At 42.0% G+C, this 17,847-nt stretch overlaps 1 protein-coding gene and 1 pseudogene across 6 annotated transcripts in view; both read right to left on the bottom strand.

Moving 5' to 3' along the window:
• Positions 1–1,087: 1,087 nt before the first annotated feature.
• Positions 1,088–4,218, bottom strand: LOC102951452 (annotated as a pseudogene).
• The window catches only part of GAPVD1 (GTPase activating protein and VPS9 domains 1), a 71,342-nt gene continuing 56,719 nt past the window's right edge, over positions 3,225–17,847 (bottom strand). For 5 of the 6 annotated variants that reach the window (XM_042965232.1, XM_042965234.1, XM_042965235.1 and 2 more), the window contains 9 exons: positions 17,227–17,349; positions 15,542–15,671; positions 14,404–14,513; positions 14,045–14,204; positions 13,002–13,189; positions 12,090–12,303; positions 9,821–9,893; positions 8,689–8,886; positions 3,225–7,257 (listed from right to left, as the gene is read on the bottom strand). In XM_042965232.1, the coding sequence (XP_042821166.1) occupies positions 7,117–7,257; positions 8,689–8,886; positions 9,821–9,893; positions 12,090–12,303; positions 13,002–13,189; positions 14,045–14,204; positions 14,404–14,513; positions 15,542–15,671; positions 17,227–17,349 (1,337 nt within the window). In that variant the 3' untranslated portion in view covers positions 3,225–7,116. The remainder of the gene's footprint in view (positions 7,258–8,688; positions 8,887–9,820; positions 9,894–12,089; positions 12,304–13,001; positions 13,190–14,044; positions 14,205–14,403; positions 14,514–15,541; positions 15,672–17,226; positions 17,350–17,847) is intronic. The other variant, XM_042965237.1, reaches the window with a different exon arrangement.

Here is a 17,847-nt window from a genome sequence, read left to right as displayed (position 1 = left end):
ATTTTTTTAAAGAAATGAGTGGGCAGGAAGGAGGTAAATAAATCCAGGAGTTGGATTCCATGGATTGAGGGGCTTGGAAAGAGAGGAAAGTCAAGTCAGAAGCCAGGGGCTGCGAGAACTAATGGGACGCCAATTGTAAGCAGAAACAAAACACAACAGAAATCAGACATTTTGAAAGCGAAATAGTGAGGATTATGAGGAAGAAGATTAGACAAATATTTTTTTCATACAGAAATTTGAACACTGCGATCCTCTGGAGATGTTCAGGCATTTGAGATTTGGGGAAAAGATAGTTTTTACATAACCACCCTGGTTATGAGTAAAGAAAACACTTGTATTTAAGCAAATAAAAAGAGCTATCCTTACAGGATAAACTGGACTGGCCATCTGGTGAAAGTTGTGGGTTTTTTTTTTTTTTTTTTTTAATATTTATTTGTTTTTGAGAGAGACAAGCAGGGGAGGTGCAGAGGGAGAGGGGGACAGAAGATCAAGCCCTCTGTGGGGCTTGAACCCACAAACCATGAGATCATGACCCGAGCTGAAGTCAGACACTCAACTGACTGAGCCACCCAGGCACCCCTGTGTAAGGGTCTGCCTTCCTCACACCTGTCATCCTTATAGGATGTGGGGCCAAGCCTTTAAAAATTGAACTTCTGCAGTGGATCCTGAATTTTAACAAGCATCAGAGTCAGATGGGGAGCTCGCTAGGAATGTAGATTCCTGGACTTTCCCCCAGAAATCTGACTCAATGGCTGCGGGGTGAGATCACAAGTTTATGGATGTCGCCAGTTAGGCAGTGCACGTGGTCCACTGGTTCATACTTGGTGAAAGGCTGGCTGTCATGGCACTTCTCAAACTTCCCTGAGGATGCCACCTGGAGGACTTACTTTTGTTTTTATATAAAAGAAAACTTTGAATGCTTGCCCTTAAAAATTATAAAGACTAGGGGCACCGGGGTGACTCAGGTGTCTGACTTTGGCTCAGGTCATGATCTCACGGTTTGTGAGTTTGAGCCTCATCTCAGGTTCTGTGCTGATGGCTCGGAGCCTGGAGCCTGCTTCAGATTCTGTGCGTGTCTCTCTCTGCCTCTCCCCCAGTCACGCTCTGTCTCTGTGTCAAAAATAAATAAACACTAAAAAAAAATTGTCTTAATTATAAGGACTATACATGATTTGGAAATAAGACTACCAAACAATGGCCAAATAAGAACTGTCCATTCCATGCCTTCGTTTGGTCACTTGGTCACTCAGAAATAAAATGTTATCAGCTACTGCTGTTGTTCCTTGTCACCTTCCATTATTTTTGTCCGTGAATTCACCATAGTCTATTTCCCTTTCCATATAAATTCGAGACCCTTCTTCATATACCAATAGGCCACGTCTCTGAAACTTGCCTGGAATAATGACATACTGTGCCACATTGTCATTTGACTGACATCACCCACTTGGTATGCTTCACTTTTCTCTTATTGCCACATCTCATTTGCTGCTGGAGAAAATACTGTGACTGGGTGTTTTTCTTCCACCTGTGTCATGACAGGGTCCTGACCCACTTGCCCTAGTAAATGCACACGATTCAGAGATCTTTCAAGAACGAAACTGCTCGCAATTTCAGACTCTGCTCTTAAAAACTGATCAAGTACCTGTAATACAGTTCTTTGAAATATGGCTTCTATTTTCTTTTTTTCTACAATTTAATTGTTAGCCTTTTCCTGACTCTCTAGGACCACTTGAGCATGTAAAGATTCCTGGTTCCATCCTCAATAAATTCAGATTTACAAACAAGAGTACCAGGTGATTCTCAACAGGGAAGTTTGGAAAAGCATGGTTTACAGAACTCCCTGGGGCACAATTTTAGGTCCCAACCCCAGAGATTATAATTCCTTTGACCAGAGTGAGTCGGAACAGAGCCCTTGACTCAATTCATCAGGAATGATTAAGAAACATCAGCGGCTATGTATATTAATCAACAGCCCTGGTTAAAAAACTTTTGTCAAGCCTACAAATTAAGAGCAGTAAGGAAAGCTGAAGTGAAAATGTCCTATATTTTTAAAAATCACATTAAAAGGGGCACCTGGCTGGTTCAGTCAGTGGAGCGGGCTAATCCTGATCTCGAGGTCGTGAGTTCAGGCCCCACGTTAGGCACAGAGCTTACTTTAAAAAATCACATCAGATACTCTTTTCACAGGAACATAAAATTTAATGGTTTTGGCCAGCAACATGCTGAATTCCTAGTTAACAGAATTAGGTTTACTGTGGTTTTCATGTTCAGCATCCACAACAGGTTCAATGACTTGGAACTGAGCACTATTCCCAAATGCGGAAGATGTTTTCAGGATTCTCGCAACCAGAGATTTTCCAGCCTCTTTGGTCAATTTTCTAAAAAGTCTATGTACTGCATTTTGGTACCACCAAGAAGATGGAAAAGGATTCTCCTGGAATGAAATGACCGAAGCAAAAGCTCTCCGATGAAAACTGAAATCTCTAGTTTACAGCCAAGAGGAGCTTCTGAGAAAGGATTTCCCTTTTCAGGATCATGACACGTTTTACAGGCAGTGCTGCATGGAGGCCTAGCTAAACAGTGCCACTGGCTCAGCCTCCTTTGGGAAAAGCTACAGAGCCACTTCTTTGGAGAGAAGGGTTGAGTGGGTACAAATGTAACAGGAGTCCAAGCACACAGGTAATGCCAAGTTGGCAAGTAGAGTCGAATTCTATGTCCAGTTTTAGGCCAGTGATAGCATGAACTTTAATACTGAACGACCGAATGAACACTGAGCCCTAATCAAATTTTTTTAATATTTCCTTCTAAATAAGGAGCAATCAATACAGGGAAAGCACCTTTCCACCAGCAAGGGAAGCCTGCAGAGTGAGCTTGTGACAAGGGCTCCTTGTCTAATAGCACCTCCCCTGGGCCGAAAAGGTTAATAAAGGCTTCAGGGAATACTGTGATTAGGACTTTTGCTCTCAGAACTAAGGCTGATGAATCGCTACCAAATACAAGGGCCAGATACAAACTGTGTTAAAACAGTAAACGTTCACAATCTCGTTAGTAACCGCTAGCTCATTCTAATTCCTTCCTGGACCACATTTAACAAATATCCTTAGATGTTCAGATGAAAAAAAGGCAAGTGTGAAGTCTTGGAGAACATTAGTAATATTTGGAGTGAAAGAAACTTTCAGAAATGCTTCTGCGTACAAAATAGATGATGGAAACATAAAACGCAGTGAATTCAACTGCTCTCCCTTTTTAATCAGTTTTACAGAATGAGACTGTACATTAGTGATCACATTAGAAGACAGGATGAGTCTCCTGTACATATACAAGATTGTGCAAGCTCATTAACTGAGGCTTAGGTAAGGTTTTATCAGTTTCGAGAGGAGAGGCAGTACAAAGCTTTTTAGTACAGGAGAAGCACAAGAATACGGTAAACAAGACAGAGAGTATCAACTCAGCAGGGGTGAATTTTTAAGGCGTGTGGCCCCTGCCCACACTGTCTGCCATTAACCAAGTGGAGAGGACCTCCCCACTCTCGAACTTAACCATTGCTGAGCGCAGGCCTGTGGGACACATGAGCTCCACCGTGACTCCATAGCTCAACCACACCAACCGTGACAATGCGCAAACTATGTTTCCCTTTCTCTAAGTGTTCTCCAGGGTAATAAAGCCGTTCCTGGTCATCTTACTTCTTGGGTAACCTACATTCTAAGGTATATTAAGTATTAACCTGGGAAATTCTCAAGCATTTTGGCATTCAAAATATCTAAAATACCTCGTCACTGTTAATCTACTTACTAAAAATTCTTTGAGCTTCAAGATGGTTTCTGATTTCCCCCCACCCCCCGAATTATGGCAATCAAATACAGAATAAATTCACTAGATTTAAAAGAACTAGAAAGAGGGCAAATATAGGCTTTTCCTTAAAGAAATAAAGCAGGAACGGAGAAGCAGGAGGAAAACGTTTAAGAAGCTAACCCCGCTACATTTCTATCCCTCCCATGCAACCCACTAATGATTTTGAGCAAGTGTGGTCCTCCTTTTCCCTTTCCACACCCAATCACATCAGAGAACGGGGTCTTTAAAGCCTCACCCATTTAAAACATGAAGTTGACCTTTACTTGGCTCAAACTGGAATCCGCAAGGCAGGTTACACAAAGATGGTGCTGGATGGGCACGCGCGCTCAGCTGCTGGGTCTGACGAGAGCGCAGCCTCACTACCATTTGGGCCAGGTTCCTGTTCTCTGGCTTAGCACCTCAGCAACGTGTATATTGAAAGTCTGGATTAAACAAAGGCTTCCAGGACGCAACAGGAAAAGGGAAAACCATGCATCACATCTATTTTCAATCCCTCACGAAGCCTAATTCTCTTACTACAGCAATTTAATATCTGTATAAAAAAAGGCTTTCATAAGCAGGTTTTAAAAAGAAAAAGCAGAAGCCAGCAATTCCTGGGGCTGAGACGTAAACTAAAGCGGAGAAAGAAAACAAAAACGTTTACCAGGTTTAAAAAAAAATAGTAATTTTATGAAGACAATCCTCAGTCTGTGTTTCTCCTGCTTAACTTTCAGGAAGCAGAATATTAACACAAAACATAAACTGATTTTTCACTAGAGAAGTTAACTGTAGAATATTTCAGTGAACTGAGCCACTCTCTCTCCATTTAACAACATCATTGCAAATTCCACATAATACTCAGCGGCTACTGTTTCCTATGGGTGATTTTATACTTTTGCACTAATCCCTCATATAAAATAAGTGCTGGGAGGAAATGTAGTAAGAACCAAAGAACAACTATCCCTCCTTCCCAAAGGAGCAAAGTCAAATTACTCCCTGTCTCCCACCCTACCGCTGCCACGCAGATAGTCACCAACTCCTAAATTCAGAAATCAACACTATAAGAAAATCATGCCATGAAATCAAGCCAGCAAAATGGCTGATGCTGATTGGTTCTTGCTCCTAAAAGGGTTTGCAGAGGGAGATGTAGCTACTCCTTAAAGAGCCGGGCTGTGCTTCTCCGCCAGCTCCGGAGTTAAGCCCCAGGCCCCGGCCTCTGTCTCAGAGGTGTAATCGGATGCCAGCTCCCTGGGGTTCCACCCTCACCCCTGGCCCCAGCACTGCATGGCTCTTACCTCCTGCCTCCAGCACAGCCCTACACCCACAACTCACCACCTTCTCCACAGAAAAGAGCCCTGTGCAATGTTCACAGCTTCGTATTTATTTCTATAGTGATAACACAGAATGGATTTAGCAACCATTTGGAGAGGAAAAAAAATCCGTTAAAGCCCATAAAAATGAATTTCAACTATTCCAAGTCTTCTATTGACTTAACATTTATTGAATCAAATACTGAAATAAATGGACTCGCCCTAGGTCTTAGAAATCGTGTCAGACTGTTTGTCTTGTAAAGTATTTAATGACAGGATCTGACTTCTAATACGTAGGCAGGTTTGACAGTCACAGCCCACGAAGCACAGGACTCTACACAGATTTCTTGACCTAACATTCAAAAGGACATTTTGTAGTACTAGTTTAATTTTGATCTCTCCCTAAAAGGCAGAAACCACATCCCACACTCCTATGTAACTTATCTCGGTATTCTAAAATAAATGAATGAGAAGAGATGGGAGCATAAAGAAAATCCAGCTTCTTTAGGCACAATTAAACACAGAGGTCTCGGAGAGAAGAAGATGGCCTCCGGATTCATCTGCTCACCGCTGTTTGTCACAGTTCCCTTAAAAATGCCTAGAAATGCTGCTAGCAACAAGGGACTCAAAGTATGGGACTGAGTTTGTTATAAAAGAAGCTAACCAAGTTTAGGAAACATACAGAGTGAGAGCAGTCGGGGATGACTTACACCCCAGACTTGTGCTTGAAGCTCTGGTGTGCCTCCCTAGCCAATTTCTCACACACCAACACCCATTCCTGATTAATTATCAATATACAATCAAACCAAAATACTGAAACCCAGACTTTTGTTCAGAAGAGGGAAATAAAGGCACAGAAACCTGCCAAAATAGATTTTTTTCCATAAGAATAATATGGTTGATTAAAATAGTTTATCACTAGTAAAACTTGTGTCACTAGAGCAGACAATACAAATTAGTTTTTAAAAAAATGACATTCACTGAATTCCTGGTCTGTCATTCAATGTGAATAATCATCAAAAATATATTACAATGAAAGGTTTAAAAGGAGTTCTGTTTGGGGTTTCTACACTGTATTTAGTATGTACCACAGTAACATGTTAGGTATCTACTGTTCCTCTGTATGTAACGCATGGCGATTAAACAGTCTACCTCGCTCCTCCTGCAGGCTCAAAGACGTCTGTGGTGAGGAATGTCTAAGTGATTGTTATACCCCTCATCAAAGGCAGCCTTGGGCATCAAACTCCACACCTAGAAAGTTCAAGAAACTGTTTTACACTTTAATAAATATTTCTGTGTATTTGTTTGTTGCTTTTAAGCTCAGCTTAAACTTTGTCAAGGAAACCATTTCACAAGAGGGTACGTCACAACCTACTATCAGCAATATTCCTTGTTTATTAGAATCTGAAGATGTCCATATTACATCAAATATAAATATATATTATATTTACATTTCCTTCTTAGCTTTTCGATCTAGGTGAGTGTATTTATATAATGCCACTAATGTCACCACTATTATAATCCTCAGTGCAACTGCTATTTTCCTTCCATTAGATGCATAGAAGATTACGCAGCATCTAAAAAGAGGTGTACTGTTCTTTTCTTTTTCTTTTTTGTTTTTTTAAATAAAAGGAAAGAATGGGTATTCGTGAATGGAGATCTAGGAATTTTCTAGATTTTGTTCTGTTTTTTAATATTTCAAAATACCTGAAAAATGTGGTCCCTTTTTGCAGTACTAGTCTCTACTTGGGACAAGAAAATAACCAAATATGCAACAGAAAAGAAAAGAGCCCAAAGAAAAGAGAACCTGCTTGTTAGCTCATTAATCTGTTTAGTAAAGATCTGTTTTAAAATGTCTGAACGCTGTACAATATTATACAAAAACAATCTTCAGCCTTCAAAGCAGCTGGTACATTTTCTAAGAGAGCTGTTTGCCCGCCTAACAGTCTGCTGCCTCGGTGGGCCTTGGTCTTGGTCACTTCCGGTCATCAATCGTTTTAATGAATTCCACCGCTGCCGTGAACTGCATCCACCAGTAGGACTCCTCTCCAGACAGACAGCTGGCATAAAAGCTACTGATATACTGGACGGTAGACAGCAAACAGGGTGGATTTGCCTAGAGAAGTGAAAACGAAGAGAGTCAATTACTCAGATGTACAACTCTGCGAAAACCCTCTAAGCTCACATCTTCCAATGTCTTCCTATGAAAGAGACACCAGTCCTTTTGAAAATAATCCCCAAAGTCTTCTTCGGGAGCAATTTATAAACCTTAGCCACTATGAGTAACAACGGTATACTGGAAAGGCAACTCAGGTTCTAATGCCAGCTGAACTATCTAGACCTTTCTATCCTTGTAAGTCAATGAAGCTTGCTGGTCCTTATGGAGGCTGAACTAATCCTAGTGGACTTTACTCAACACATCCCAGGATTCCAGAATGTTAGATAAGGAAATAAAGGCTGTACACCAATTGAGAAAGAAAAAAAACTAAAAAGATAATATGGTGAGCTGCCTGCTTTTTCACTTTCTTCACATAGACAGAAAAGACACAGGCGTTGTAAGTGGTTGGGAGGACACACTAAGGCCTGTGCCCCAGAACGAGCTCGCACTGGCTCTGCAAAGAACGAGACACATCACACCTGGAAGATACAAGGACGACGGCCGACAGCAGGAGTCGGGAAGGCTGACCGCACACTGATCCTATAGGCTGTCGACTGAGCTAAGAATTCAGATTGCAGAAATACCGCAATATCAAGAATTAGTAAAACATATGTCAGATATACTTTAGACGTCAACAGGTGGTCTGAGCTAACTGGAACACATAAGTGACACAGTCACTTGGCAGCTGTGTGCGCTCAAACTGCATGGTTCCCCTGAAAATGTTCACAATAAACCATTTAAACGATGACATTTCAATTTTAAAGTAAAAAAAAAAAACACAAGAGACACCAGTACATTTTAAGATAATATGGCACAGGGGCGCCTGGGTGGCCCAGTAGGTTAAGCATCTGACTCCTGATTTCGGCTCAGGTCATGATCTCACAGTTCATGGGATCAAGCCCCACGTCAGGCTCTGTGCTGACAGCCCAGAACCTGCTTGGGATTCTCTCTCTCCCTCCCTCTATCCCTTCCCTGCTTGCTCTCTCTCCCTCTCTCAAAATAAATAAACAAACCTTTAAAAAGATAACATGGAGACAGGTGTTTGGTAGATTTGACGGTTCAGGTGACAAGGACTATGAGGAATTCAGTGTGGAAGAAGATGGTAAGAGCACAATAAAAAGAATTTTCCCTCATTCACTCACTCAATAATTACATACCGAGCCCCAACCAAGAACCTCAGGCATGTAAAAGTTGAAAATGTTCATCTAGGAATCTGGTCCTCCTATCCTTTCTTTCGAAAATCTTAACTTTTGGACAGAACAAGACTTCACATTAGACTCTTTCTGGGTAACACAGAGCTTGAGACTGGGAAGAGCACGTGAAGCCCCGCACCAACCTGCTTGGAACCGCCAAATAAACTCTCTTCATTAATAGTAGTGAGGGGCCCACCTTTATCAACACAAATACCAAAACAGGGACAAAGTCATCTGCTCCGGGGACGGAGTCCTCATTGGCCAGACTCAGGAGGTTCATGATCGTGGAGCACATTCGCAGGATGCACTGCACTTTGTCCCGGGGCGTCTTGTAAGCACTTATTGTCCTGATTTCCGACTGTGCGGATGGCCATGGTGCCTCCCGAAGATAAACCTAAGCGAGATCACAAACAGACCCGAATCTTGAATTCAACAGCAACTACAGGAAGCGACCAGGACAACCTCCATGTCAGGAAGCAGAAGGGTAAGCTTGGTGCCTTTTCCTTTCTTCTGTAAAACCAGATTGTGGTTCCCTCCCTTCCACTAAGACTGAAGTTTAGTAAATTTTTAAATAATTTGCTTTGCATTTTCAAATGAATCAATCCTCCATTAATGGAGGAAAGGACATATGATAACACCAACCTAGACCTCATAAAATGCCAAACAATTATCTTTCTTAAAGAGCTAGAATGGAACTTATCTACAAGGAGCAGCTGATTCTAAAAGTACAAACAAGCTACTTCTGAAGGAAAATATCGTAAAAATATGTTACCTTTGTTGCAGTAGTTCTAGAAAGAACAGATTAAAAAAAACCAAGGTAATTTATAAACTTATACTGACACTTCATTAGTGGGGACACTAATAAAACAACCAGAAAAGTCAAATACCTGAAATTTTCCATTATTTTGTAGACGTTGTATGACACTAACAGGTAACTTTGATGTCACATTCAGATTCAATTTGTTCCCCTGGAATAGCTGTCACATTCTGTGGAGTGCCACCAGATCCCTTACTGGAATGGGACATTTCTGCAGAAACCTGGCTATAAAAACATCCCTGGAGAGCAAGGCTGCTGCAGGCGGAGCAGGTGTAGGCAGAAGCCCCGCCCGCACGCTGAGTACGGGCATCTGGGCAGGGGCCCCTCAGTGCAGCCCTCCTCCTCCTCTCCCCAAGGCCCCTTCCATGCCAGGATATGTTAATCCTAGGACCTCTGAGAACTTTAAAGTTAGAAATACCTTGAATGCAAATTGTGTTTTATAATTTATTATGTTCTGAACGTGCATACGGCGTTATCAAGCAACTACTAATACTACATAAAACTGTATTACCTCTGGTATCTGTAGAGCTCTGTGATTCGCAGTCACTACTTTAGACAATCTCTGAATATGTTCATGAAGGACTCTGAAAACCCCAAAAACACATATGTAAATACATATTTCAGAAAAAAAGGCACATAAAAAATGTTCTTTTTCAAAACATTTAAAACATTAAAGACTTCTTTCGAGAGACAGATTACAATTACAGTTGAGACGCTTAGCTGTAAGTATTCCCTCTTGTCAAAAGTGTCTCACACTTAGGATCTCCTTAGAAATGCTGAGTGGGCTGAGGGGAGGCAAGGAGAGTAGGGACGTCCTTCCTTCCCAGCCCAGTTCAGCATTCCAAAGGAGAAAGGGGAGGAGCCCTAGCCCAGAAGCCACCTGGACACACTCATTAGTAAAAAGCACAGAGGAAGTAGAGGGATTAAAAGCCAGAAACCAAAGACCACAGAAGCTCAGACAGAGAAGGGACTCTGAGAACACTCAACCTCTCTATTTCATAGATGAAAATAATCAGGCTTAGACAGGTGAAAGGCTTGCCTGAGGTCACACAAGGGTTAGCAGCAGGGGCTAAACCCAGCCTTCCTGGCTTCTACTGTTTTTTCCGGAGCACTGGTTAACTGTGCACTCTATAAAACCTGAAGACATGCCACGGAGGAGAGGGTACCTAATACTGCTCTTTGCAGGAAATACAGTTTGAATGCCCCTACTCCCATTTATCCCATTCTGGAAGCTAAAAACTGGTCTCCGGAAAGAAAATATGTCCCATTTGGTGAATGAGGCACAGAAGCCGGGGTGTGCCTTTTAACGTTTATTTATTTTTGAGAGAGAGAGAGACAGAGCGTGAGCGGGGGAGGGGCAGAGAGAGAGGGAGACACAGAATCCAAAGCGCAGTCCAGGTTCCAAGCTGTCAGAACAGAGCCCGACGTGGGGCTCGAACCCACGAACCGTGAGATGACCCGAGCTGAAGTCGGATGCTCAACTGACTGAGCCCCCCAGGCGCCCCATGGGGTGTGCCTCTTAGACTATGAAGAGCGGGAGAGGCAGGCTAGAACAACCCTAACCCATTCACAGAAGAGTGAGTGCTCTCAAACATACATGTAAGACCTTAGCATTTCTGTGAAAGAAAGCTTCTATTAACCACTCATGACTCATCCTGAGGTCCTATCACATGGACCCCTTGAGAGTCACTGGCACAGTAAGCTGGTGTTACTGCTGGGGACAGAGTAGTCACCTCAACATGCCTGGGGCAGAAACAGGGTTGTGAAGCAGTGTTCAAGAAAGTGCAAGAGAGGGAAAATGAAAATGAGAAATCACCCATAGTCTCATTACCCCAAATATAACCACTGTTACCACTCCAGGTTTCTTTTTTTTTTTTTTTTTCCCCAGGATAAATTTTTTTTAGGATTACTTTTTAAAACCAGCTTTATCGAGACATGACTCATACATCATAGATTTCCAGATATTTTTTGATATTCAAACATACAGCTTTTCATTCTTAATAAATAAATAATGAGCATACAGAAGTCAAGCCCTGTGCTTGATGCTGGGACAGAGTGGTAACTAACAGCGTTATGTTCCTGCTCTCACGGAGACGACAATCCAGTGGAGGAGAGAAGCGTTCACCAGATGACCACACACAGCAGGGATCACTAAGGGGGTGATTCTGCACCTCCCCTCCTCCCGAGGGACATCTGGCAATGTCTGGAGACATTCTGGTTCTTACAACTGGTGGGGAACTACCAGCATCTCCTGTGTACAGACCAGAGATGCTGCCAAACATCCTGCAAGGCACACAGCAGCCTCCCACACCAAGGAGTTACCTGCCCCACGTGCCAGTAGTGCCAGGCCGAGGAACTGTGACTCTACCAGATGTGAAACCCCAACAGTGGCAAGTGCTAAAGAAAGGTACGCAGGTCCGAGAGAGCCCTGCCAGGGACTGACCCTGGTCAGAAAGGTCAGAAGAGTGGTGCTGCAGTCAAGATGTGAAGGATAAGGAAGAGCAGGAAGAGGAAAGAAGGGGAGAACAGCTAAGGCAGAATAGCAGCAGGGTCTTCCAGGAAGGCCATACTGATTGATATGCCCTCCGGCCCAATTCCCCACTCCCTGAAAACAGAGTGCTAGCCTTCTTTCTCCCTTGTCACTCAGATGGGGGAAAACGATAGCACGCACTGCCTTTACTGGCATCACTAAGTCTCATGCACAGCTTGTGTAAAACACGGGACTGGCTGATGTACCCCTACGTGGTCAACACAGGTGCGGTAAACATGGGAGTGCTCACTGGTCACGAAGTATGTCCCCATCCTGGTTAGGGTAGAAAGCAAGCTTGAAAATCCGATTCATCACACTTCGTTCAATGGCCAGCTGAGCATCCTGAAGCTGCTCCTCACTCGCGTTCTGCCATATGACGTCCTGGGCCATTGCACCATAAAGGAACTGCAGAAAATCCTCTACCTGAGCAGTTTTATCATCAGCTGCTGTGAGTTTCTGAAAGTCTCCAATGCAAAATAATAATTTTTTATAATATACTATCTGAATAATCTTAAAAAGGAAATTACAGAAATCATTTTAACCACTAGCTCTGCAGATATTATGTTCTTAAAGCCAAAAGTGTATGTGGATATGGCTTATTTTAGGAGAATGTGGTCAGATCATTAAAATCAGAAGATAGGTAAGAGATATGCAAAAGTTTAAAAGCAAGGGGTTTGTCATAAAAATGACATACTTTGAAAAAAAAAGGTTTTTTTGACTTTAAGAAAAAAAATAAAAATTTAAAAACGATATAAAAATGACATACTTTCACTAATGTATAGACTTACTGAATCTCTACACTGTACACCTAAAACTAATAGAACACCATATATATATTAATTATAGTGGAATTTAAAAAATTAAAAAGTTAAAAGCTTTTTAAAAATGATATGCTTTATTTTTAAATGTGAGAAAAACATACACAGGATCCAAAACTCTAACCAATTTTCCCAATTTTGTATAAACTACAGATATTCGATCCAGGATAAAAATGGAATGTATTGGTTGGACATTAAGGTTTAATTAAGAATCCATAAAACACGTGGGAATTTAAGGGACTACTTGTAGACATGCAGATACTCAAATCAGCAAAACAAAAATTTCCAAATCTCCCCACGAATCCATGGCTGAAGAGATGCTTCAGCTAAAGGTCTTTAGTTACCTTGAATGAATTCCCTGATCTTCTTTTCTTTGCTCTCAAGCAGCAACCTTACACAGACGGTGGTAAAGTATCGATTGGCCACCTCTTTGTCCCGCAAGACCCTTTGCAGTAGCCTTTCCAGGTGAGCCTGCGTGGTCTGCAGTCCTTGCCGACAGCGAGTGAGATAAGCGATATAGGGGGCCCTTTTCCTAAAAGGAAATATGCTTTGCAGGACATCACATACGTACAGTGCACACTTTTTTGGAGACTAAGAGTCTTAATTTTTTCTCTCATAGACTTTGGTTTTACCAATTAGCCACGTCAGGCTACAGACAACTGTCTTGAGGACTAATAATGCTGCCTGCTTAAGAAACAGAACCATTGTGCGTATTTGTGAAGAATAACGTCTACTGGGCTGAACACTTAGCTACCCAACTCACTAAATGTTGCTAAGTCCCTTGGCATCGTTGGTCTATTTTATCTTGGCCCACAGTCTCCATGTTGGTAGGATAGGACCTCATACTTCACAGGAAATTGATAGCTATAGAAGACTAAAATAATTACAAAATATAGGTTAATACACCACTAGACCATTAAACGTATCATCAATTATTTGCTTATAGTCTAATTGTAACAATCACTAAAGTGCCCATTCCCTAAGCCCAGGGGCCTCTTCATTTCCCAAGGATCTCTATTACATTCTTCTCCTGAACTGTTAGCAAAGGGCTAGCAGCAGACAGAGGGCAGCAATTTTTAGGCCTACTCCTTCCCTACTCCAGGAAATAGTTTTTCCTATCACCCCGAAAAAAAGGAGAAGGATATCCTAGCTATTCTGGCCTCACCTCTGCTAGCACGGCTTCTGTGCAAAGCTGAAGGAAACTGAATTTCTCTGTTAGTCAGAACTGCTCATTTACAACTACACTTCCAGATAAATATCCAAACGTGTTCGTCATCCGGGTAAACACAGCCAAGCACATTGCAGTAAGCCCAGATTCACTTGTGAAATAAAAAAAGACACGTGGAGCTGAAAATAGGCTGACAAGTGAAGCAAGCTGGGCAATTACCTGTAGTCCTCGGCAATAGAGGCCAGCAGTTTCCTACAAGTTCTGTTATCAAAGCGGCACACACAGCGCATAGTTTCTTGAAGTTGAGCCATTAAGTTCTTATCTTGTAAGTTAATTGCTTCAGCTATTTGAACTTTTAGGAAGCAAACAATTTCATTGTCTAAACAAACAAACAAACAAAAGAATTCTGTTATTGTTGAGAATTTCCATTGTATACCATCCCTCAGCCTTTGGGATATCCCATTCTGCTCTACCATGGATCAGCAGAACTAAACCACATGGAATTGTTACACAGCTTAAATACAGTGGAATACAGGCGGTTTCATATGATCCAACCTATAAATACAGGAAAAACTTACCTTCTGGGTCTGTGTGGTCTGGTAGACCATTCCTTGTTGAATGGGTTAGCACTGGGAAAGCAACGGAATCCGCAGAGCAAAGAGCAAGTCTCAGTTTCTTTTTTGCATCTCTGAAGAATGAACCAAAAGTACATTAATTTCTTTATCCAGAGATGGTCATATTTTATGAACACTCACTATACAAACTAATATGCTACCTCAGGACTCAGATGTTTCGAGCAGAAATAAATAAAAAATTAATTTTTAATTTACTGACAGCTCACTTAAAGGAACAGGCTTTACTTGTTACCCGAGGAGCAAGGCTATATAAAAATGCTCTGGGCAAGGACTATTCTGTAAAGTCACCAGAATCAAACAAATCCTTTTGGACCCTGTAACATAAACCAAATCCCACAATGGCCACTGGGAGGAGAATGAGAAAGCGCCATGATGCCAGGGTCAGGAGGGACCACAGAAGTCACCAGAACCATCTCACCATCCAAACTAAGGACACTGTCCACCAGGTCTCCTGAGAAAAGTTGATCTTGACACAAGACAAGCTCACCACTCGACAAGAAGCCCTTTCTATCACTCTACTGCTTGAAACTGCGGCTCACCCTACCACCCACTTGGTCTCCCCCAGCATTTCCCACGTGGGCAGAGAGCTTGGGGTCTGCAAAGGCACTGCCACTTGTTTCATTTAAAGGACGTATGTGGTCCCTATGAGCACACGAGGTGGATGTTTCTTCACTCCTGAATTACAGTGTTTGATGTATGGAATCCAAAGTGAAGCAAGGTTTTCTCAGGAAACTGCATTTCATTCATTCTCTCTGCTTTATACATTTTTTTTTTTTTTTTTTTTTTTGGTTTGGTTTTTTTCTCTTAAGAGAGAGAGCACAAACGAAGGAGAAGGCCAGAGGGATAATCTTGAGCAGGCTCCACACTCAGCACAGAGCCTGATGTTGGGTTCGATCCCACAACCATGGGATCAGGACCTGAGCCGAAATCAAGATTCAGATGCTCAACTGAAAACAAGCCACCCAGACAACTCCCCTGCTTTATACATTTACTAGATGGCTCAATGAATCCTGACTTGCAGTGACAGCAGTGCTGATGGAAAGTCCAAACCCACAAATTCGCAATCCTCTCAAAGAAATACCTGTACGAAAAAGCGGAGTCCTGAGGGTGGGCCGCTTGGCTCGCGGAGTCCGGGAGATCATCAGCCGACATGTTCTGCAGTGTTTCCTCACGAGGAGAGTCCTGTGCACTCTCACCATCACCCATGACCTCTACACAAACCCACCCCCAGAGAGGATAAGCAGGTTAACCTGGGGGTCTAGCACTAGTACGTGTTCAGAGCAACTCAACAATAAATTTGCACTGTGCTTTTCAGCCGGAGTGCTTGGAGAAAGAAGGAAAAGCATTCATTTAAACAAGCTGATAGCAATGACAATAAATCAAGGGAGCAGTTGTTGAGAAGTGAATGATTTTTACTTCCTGTACCAATCTTAACTCAAAACAACAAACGTCTGTGACTAAACAGATAATGCTCTAATCAGATTCACTGAACCACAGAACCAAGAGGAGCCTCAAAAATCATTCTACATAAAACCCTCTTTTATAGACATGGGGTCTTGCCCAATCAGAAAGCGGCTTGCTGTAAAGCCCTGGGCTAGCTGGCTGCTGAGGTGAACCACGCGCCCTAGTAAGGAGGCTGGGAGACCTGAGCGCCCTTCCCACTGCCCAAGAATGAGCTGGGACGAACTCACAAATGCAGCCAGGACCGATCTGTGGTTCCCGCAGCGGTTTTTATGTTTCTAATTAACCAATTTAGAGAATATGTTCATGTACAAAATCAAAAGGAATAAAAATTCATTAGTATAATAAAGATCCTGCCCTTACATAGAGCAAATATGTTTACTAGGAGATAATTTCAAATGCTTCAGGAAAAAATACATGGAGAGAAGGTGGCAAAATGTTAACACCTGATAAAGGTAGAGGGAATATGGACCTCCACTGTACTATTCTTTCAAATCTTTTGTTACTTATTTTTTCAAAATAGTAAGTATGGGAAGTTCTCCTCTACTCCGGCTTCCCACTGCGCTCCCTATGAATTTCCCTTGAGTCAGCTCACATTACAGGTTTGTCAGATTCTTCCAGAGACACTGTGCACATACAAGCATAAACACATGTGCATACAATTTATGCTTTTATATACTTTTCCTCTCCTCTTCATCATGGGGATCATACCATATTTTTCTGAACACTATTCAAAGTAGCTATTAAAAAGCTACTTTTTATTCAGATCACTTTTTTCACTGTGATACCAAAGTTAGTACAGTTGACCCTTGAACAACACAGGTTTGAAATGCATGGGTCCACATATATATGGATTTGTTTTCCTTATTTTTTTTTAATTTTATTTTTAAGCAATGTCTACACCCAAAGCGGGGGCTCAAACTCACAACCCCAAGATCAAGAGTCATAGGCTCTTCCGACTGAGCCAGTCAGGCACCCCTACATGGATTTTTTTCAATAAATACATACGGTACTGTGACTGTATTTCCTTAACAATGATTTCCTTAACAACACTGTCTTTCCTCTAGCTTACTTTACGGTAAGAATACAGTGTATTAAACGTGTAACATAGATATGTGTTAACTATTTGTTACTGTTAAGGTTTCCAGTCAACAGCAGGCTATTAGCAGTTAAGTTTTGGGGGAGTCAAAAGTCACATATAAATTTTTAACTATGCAGGAGGTTGGTGCCCCTACCCCCTTTCCCACCCGCCACCCCCACACTGTTTAGGGTTAACTATATTCAAATCTTTATCATGATTATCACCTGTACTTTCATAGTTTGCCATTGCTCCTTCACTGGGGCTGGTTCGTTTAATGGCATTCCTGTATTTGTCCAGAATATCCTCAGCGACCTGAGCTTGTGCACTGAGTCTAGGGCTGGGATCATCTGCAGGGGAAAGGAGAGTGAGAGAATTAGCTTCCCTTGGTTTGCACCAACTCTGATGTTAGTATGATACCAGTAGCATAATCCCAAAGACGGATTAGGAGGTGAGACTTAAAAAGAGCACATATCTCAATGTTAAGAGGCACCATGCAGCTGCCTGCTCGTCCCATTTCTAGGTCTGAGAGCCTTGCCAAAGCACGCAATTGGGAGGATTAGCTCCACTTTCTCATCATCGCCAAAATTCTGCATGATGGTGTTAAGAAATTCAGTGCAGACTAAATGGATGATGGGTTTCTAAAGTGCTTATAACTCAAGTCACTGTTATTAGCAATGCATGCTAACAGAACTTCCAACAATGCATTGTTATAGGCAGATTCATTTATTCAGACATCTCCATGCTGAAGGGTAAAAAAAAGTATCAAATTTAGAATTAATCCCTTTTAAATAAAAAAAAAAATGCCTTCTTCCATTCTTGCTGTATGACTTTCTCTCTCTACACAT

This window comes from Panthera tigris, chromosome D4 (assembly GCF_018350195.1).
Source record: "Panthera tigris isolate Pti1 chromosome D4, P.tigris_Pti1_mat1.1, whole genome shotgun sequence".
In the NCBI taxonomy this organism is placed as follows: domain Eukaryota; kingdom Metazoa; phylum Chordata; class Mammalia; order Carnivora; family Felidae; genus Panthera; species Panthera tigris.
The sequence above is the reverse complement of the archived record's forward strand: the minus strand, read 5'-3'. Positions and strand labels throughout refer to the sequence as shown.